The 6,181-nt window shown below is 28.6% G+C and overlaps 1 protein-coding gene across 1 annotated transcript; it reads left to right on the top strand.

Annotated features, from left to right (window-relative positions):
- The first annotated feature begins 5,076 nt into the window (after nucleotides 1–5,076).
- On the top strand, nucleotides 5,077–6,181 carry LOC137821073 (zinc finger protein ZAT10-like). The gene has a single exon (XM_068625490.1). The coding sequence runs from the start codon at nucleotides 5,288–5,290 to the stop codon at nucleotides 6,017–6,019; it is 732 nt and encodes a 243-aa protein (XP_068481591.1). The 5' UTR covers nucleotides 5,077–5,287; the 3' UTR covers nucleotides 6,020–6,181.

The following is a 6,181-nucleotide window of genomic DNA, read 5'->3' as shown; positions in this document are numbered from 1 at the left end:
GGGTCAATTGCCCAATAATTATCACCCAAAATAAATAAAAATAACCAATAATAATAATAATGAAGAAATTAAAATGGTGGGCGAAATATTAAATTTAATCGTTGCGTTTTTAATTAATAAAAGAGTGTCATTGTAGATAATTTCATATAGTGTCTTAGATTGTATAGTCTAATTCACCAAAAGGTCAACACAATTAGAGTATTATAGAGTTGCTAAATTAAGGTTTTTTTCAATAAATTCAATTACAATCATAATTAAACAAAATTTATATATAGTTTGCAAATAAAGTGTTAATTAGAAACAACGATAAATAAATAATGTTTTTTTAGCAATCAGAAGGGATAAAAATAAAATAATTAAAAAACATGTTTACTCATATTTTTTAAAAATTAAATTATTCATCGATTATAATATATGATTATTATTTATCTAATTTTCAAATAAACATCAATAAAATCAAATTTAACTAAATAAACATCAATCATATTCAATAAAAATTTATTAATAAAACAAACATTCAATAACTCTTTTCTACATCACTCGTCTCTAAATTTATGATTTTTTTTTAGATTTTACTCTTTCATCCTTTTCTTATATTTTGTTTTCAAAATTTTGTTTTTTTTATCATATTTTTGTATAATTTTTTTCTGAGATTTATATTTTATTCTCCATTTTTTTTCTTCTAATCTTTAGTGCATTTTTTTCAAATAATCTAATTCAACTTTAACTAGACTCACATGTTACTGCAGTAGACTCTTTTATAAGATATTTTGTTACAACAAGAATTAGACCTACGATATATTGTATTGAAATTATAACATTAATCAATAATAACAATTAAAATTTAAATGAAATCAATTAGATAAATTTCAAGATCGTTATAGTAAAAAAAAAAATTAAATATTTTAACTGAGTAAAAATGTGTTCATTATGTAAAAAATAATCACTTTATTTCAAATTTTAAAAAATAATATCTTGAAATTTTTATGTTTTTCCTCCAATAAATTTGGTTGATGTTGCATCTGTAATGCAAATGAAATATATATATATAACTTTAATTAATTTTAATTCACTTTATCAAGAGCAGGTCACAAGATATATAGTCTACTCCACTAATGAGTGATGAACTAAAAAGTTGTTTATTTGAACACACAAAATAAAAAATAAACACAACACTCCTACTTATATTCCATGTGTTAAAAAAAGGATTAGGTTGACTTTTTTATTGCTGGTTCGACTTTGCTACAAGTTATGATTTATCTTTGGCAAGTCGATCAATTCGATTGCAAAAAATAAATGAACATGTAGAGAGATTAAAATAATTAAATATTTATTTTATGAATGAATTAAAATTGGCAATTTTAATTAAATAACGTAAAATATAATGATAACTCAATCTAAATTAGATTTGGATGACAAAAATCTGGAATTATATTTGGAAAAGATATAAAGATTACAAAATAAAACATTAATTTATTTGGATTAAAATAAAGAAAAAAACTAAGAAAAACAAATCATGACGTGTTACAATATTACAATCTCTCTAAATCTGAAGGAAAGGAAATTTCATGTCTCTATCAACACACTCAAAAATATATCTCCAGAACAAACATCATTCTTGAGTTGTGATAATATTAACAACATCCAACGAGCTAAATTGCACACTCACTTAAAAATATCCTTCAAGAGATGAAAGAGAGAGAGTTTTTAAAAAAAATTACAAAGACTTTTTTCTTTTATTAGAAAAAAATTGTATTAAATGAAATACTTTATTATTTTAACCATTTAAAAAAAATATTAAATAAAACTTTTTTTTAAAAATTAAAATAATTAGTTACTATATTAATTAAGTTATAAACTATTTTATAAATTAAAAAATTACTGATATTTAAAATAATTTATATTATTAATAAATATTTATATAGTAGTTTTTAAATTGATATCTAATTATACCAATATTTTTTAACTACTAATTATTTGTATTCTAAATTAGCCTTTATTAGTCTTTCAAAAACTAATTTATAATAACTAAAATCTTAATAGCTAATTTAGATACAAATTTAAAAAATATTTTATATTTTTTTATTAATAAAAAAATCTTTTTAAATATTAATGATTTTTATTTTTTAAAATAATATATAATTTAGTTAATATAATAAATAATTATTTTTTACGTATAAAATTGATTACTATTTAATAATTTTTTCTACAACTATATAAAAAAAAATCTTTTACATATACTTCATAGGAATCTAACATATGAGTAAGATCAAAATACTAATGTAACTACTTAATCCACAAGACAAAGATAAAGTGAAAAATGTTTAAGGAAATAAGAGTTTATCAATCGTTTATATAAATCATAAACACAACAAAAAGAACAAATACATCATGTTTAATATAACTAATTCAGCATCTAATAACTCTTAAATAAACTCGAAAAATTTCAAAACTTTAGACCAAAATTTGTACTAAAAAAGACCTTGTTAACCCTTTCCAATTAGCAACCTAATAAATATATGTTGTTAATTAAAAATAATAAAATATTAAAGAATATGATACGAATAGTCTAAACATAGAATTCACCATGGCAATTGGATGATGGTAATAATGCAACCGAAATATCATTATCAATAATGAATTAAAAGACAATTTAAAATTATAATATACCCCTTTAAAAAGACGCAAAAATCTTACAAAGGTTTAATGTGATTTTTCTTAAAATAAATATAGAGAAATAAAACTTGGTATTAATCAGAATTAATTTATTACAGTACTCTCTGTGCGTAGGGAAGTAAAAAAAAACGCGAACAGCACGTACAAATTATAGATTACTCCGATGTTAGTGTTTGCTTTCTTGGTACAATGAATATGAATCGTTTTTGGGTGAACCAACGTTGTTTGTTGTTGAGAATGGTAGGGCAAATCTAGAAACCGCGGAAAAATGGTTTGACTGTGCACGTGTGAATTTGGATGCTTCGCGTAGCTTTTTTCCAACTTCTCATTCCAACAGTTTTTAGACTTAAAAAAGCAGTAGTTGTTGTTCCTTGTTACCCAATCACTCTTCTGTTCCCACTATTCCACTAACTCCCACGCACTTCAAAACTCTCATCCAAACAAAATTCAACTTCTTCTAATTGGCTTCTAGTTTACAATGAATTATATCATCACATTTATAATAATTTAAATTTAATTTTAATTCAATTTTATAAAATTCACTCATAATATAATATTTATATTTATTTATATATTATAAAATATTTTAATATTTAATCAATATAAATCTAATAACTTTTCGTTATAATATGTTTAAATAACTCTTATACAATATTAAAAACCAAACTTTAAATTTAATTCAATAATATAATATTTACAAACATTTATATATTATCTAATCTCTAGTGGATTTACTATCTCTAACCAGAATTTCATTCAAATTTAATTTTATATTCAATATAATTGTTATTATGTGGATAATTAATATATACTCCTTTCTCTATTTCCTTGATTTTCATCTTCTTCCATCTTCTCAATTTCTACAAACTTATATTTAACATCATTTTGAACATATATACATCTACTGTGTTTTCAGTCTCCTTTTAATGAGAAAGCTACAATTTTAGTGTCATTATTTCTCTTAAATAATATTAATACAATTATACTAATTTAAATTTTCTATTAATATAATAATTATTTTGACCAGTCACCTATATTTTTTCTATGAAAATATCTATATTTTCTTAAATACTTAATATTTAAAAAATATATATACTCTTTTATTTTTTTTTAACGAAAAACTCACTTTAAAATAAATAAACAATAATAATGACCTGTATATTTATATAAATTTAATTCAATATTTTAAAAAGTACGAGTCTTTACCCCCCACACATAATTTTATGGCACGTTGGGTTACATAAAAAAAATCAGATAAAATAATATAAATGAGAAAACCTTGTGTTACATTTGAAATTGATATGGATTTTTACTTTTACATAAAATGGACGATTAACCTAACACAATCATGCTTTATAACATTATTCTGGCCATGGTAACTTTTTTTTTATTCGGGGACAATTCATTTTGTAAAGCCGGTTTTATAGTTTAAAGTTAGGAATTGTTAGGTGTCAGTTTTTTTTTTAATTATAAATAAATTATAAAATATGGATAAGCTGAAGAAGTTATTGTGTTTTTTAAAGCTTCACTTTGTGAAGTTAATTTTGTTGATACTAAAAAGGTGTTGTATTATGATTTTGAATTTAAAAAAAAAAATTGAAATAGTAATATAAAGTCCAATTTATCAATACTTTGTAATTTATTTAAAAATGTTACTTTTTTTTAAAAAGTCTTGGAATGTGAAAAAGGCTTTAAAGTGTTCAGCTAATGAAGCACCGAGTAAAGTTAGCTGAACAACGTTTGAATTGTGTAGATGGAAATGGAGGAATCGGGATTCGGTTTGGACAGAAGAATAGCCACAAATCCTATGCTTCATTCTTGTTAAAAAAAGGAAATCGCAATTGCCAAAGAATAATGCATATATTCTTGAACCTTCTTCTGCACCAAAACGTGCTCCACTTGTCCCAATACATAAAAAACTAGAACAGATAATAGTGGTGAAATCCCACACCAAGTCTACTACTCCACACACTCAACACTTCCTCACACATTCAATGCAATTTTGCAATGGAATCTGCATTACATAAACCACACACACTGAAATCTGAATGATGCATGAATGACTCACTTTCTACTCGGCTATTGAATATGAAGTCGCACCCTGTGATTTGACTCGGAAAAGTCATTGGTGGCTAGCTACTTACACTTGCCTACCGGCTGCTGTGGACCAAACTATTTAATTTAAGCCACATTCCCTTCACTTGAAAATTTTGAGTTTTTTTATACTTTTTGTGGATGTTGACTTTTGAAACTTGAACTTGTCTTCTAATGAGTTCACTTGCACTTAAAAAAAAAACTCGCAGTTAGTACTAACAATTTATTTGACCGACTTAGATAGGTCCAGTGGCCACCAAGAAAAGTATTTGGGTAACTGAAGTAAAACACGTGCTCTACTGAATTATAATATAGTAGTAACTATTTGAGAGTTGGGGAGTTCCTTGCGCCTACTTTTCCCAGCACTTGTCACGCAACTTCCCCCAAATCCTCACCTCCTTATAAATCCCCCACACCCCCAATTCTCCACTCCAACACTTCACCTCCTAACTCAGAATCAACCAGAGCCACAACAACTTCTCTTTCTCCCTCACACAACACCACGCGTCAAATTCAAATGGCTCTCGAAGCTCTTCAATCACCCACCACCGCCAACCCATCGTTTAGTCCCTTTGAAGAAGCCAATCTCAGTTACTTAGACACACCTTGGGCCAAGCGAAAGCGTTCTAAGCGTGCCCGCATGGACCAACAACTGCAACTGCAACACCCTTCCTGCACCGAGGAGGAGTATCTGGCTCTCTGTCTCATCATGCTCGCTCGCGGCGGCTCTCACGCTGCCCCCGCCATCCCCACCACCTCCAAGCCTGCTCTCTCAGACAACAACTCGGCGCCGCTCTCCGCCGCGAAACTCACCTACAAATGCTCCGTCTGCAACAAGGCCTTCTCCTCTTACCAAGCCCTCGGCGGACACAAGGCCAGCCACCGGAAATTAGCTGGCGCCGCCGAAGATCAGCCTGCCTCCTCCAGCGTGACCACCACTTCTGCCTCCAACGGCGGAGGTAGAACCCACGAGTGCTCCATATGCCACAAAACGTTCCCGACAGGACAGGCCTTGGGAGGACACAAACGTTGTCACTACGAAGGCGGCGGCGGTAACAGCGCCGTAACCGCCTCCGAAGGTGTGGGGTCCACTCACACTGGAAGCCACCGCGATTTCGATCTCAACCTCCCGGCTTTTCCGGACTTTCCAACGAGGTTCTTCGCGGATGAAGAGGTTTCCAGCCCCCATCCTTCCAAGAAGCCGCGTCTCCATCTGACTATACCCAAGATTGAAATCCCTCAGCACTAATCCATTTACCCAAAAATATTCAGTCTTTTACTGTTTTTTCCTAAGTTATTTGTTATTTATTTGATCTTGTACATATACAGTACTTGGACCTTATTTTCTAGCTTTAAAATTTAGATTGTACTTCTACAGTGGTAATTCAATTCAATTCATTATTTTTTATCA

Source organism: Phaseolus vulgaris, chromosome 9 (assembly GCF_000499845.2).
Source record: "Phaseolus vulgaris cultivar G19833 chromosome 9, P. vulgaris v2.0, whole genome shotgun sequence".
In the NCBI taxonomy this organism is placed as follows: domain Eukaryota; kingdom Viridiplantae; phylum Streptophyta; class Magnoliopsida; order Fabales; family Fabaceae; genus Phaseolus; species Phaseolus vulgaris.
This window is presented reverse-complemented; position numbering and strand designations above follow the sequence as displayed.

What these genes read in the sequence shown, in the direction of transcription:
- LOC137821073 (XM_068625490.1), top strand. Translation starts at nt 5,288, where the DNA reads ATGGCTCTCGAAGCTCTTCAATCACCCACCACCGCCAACCCATCGTTT.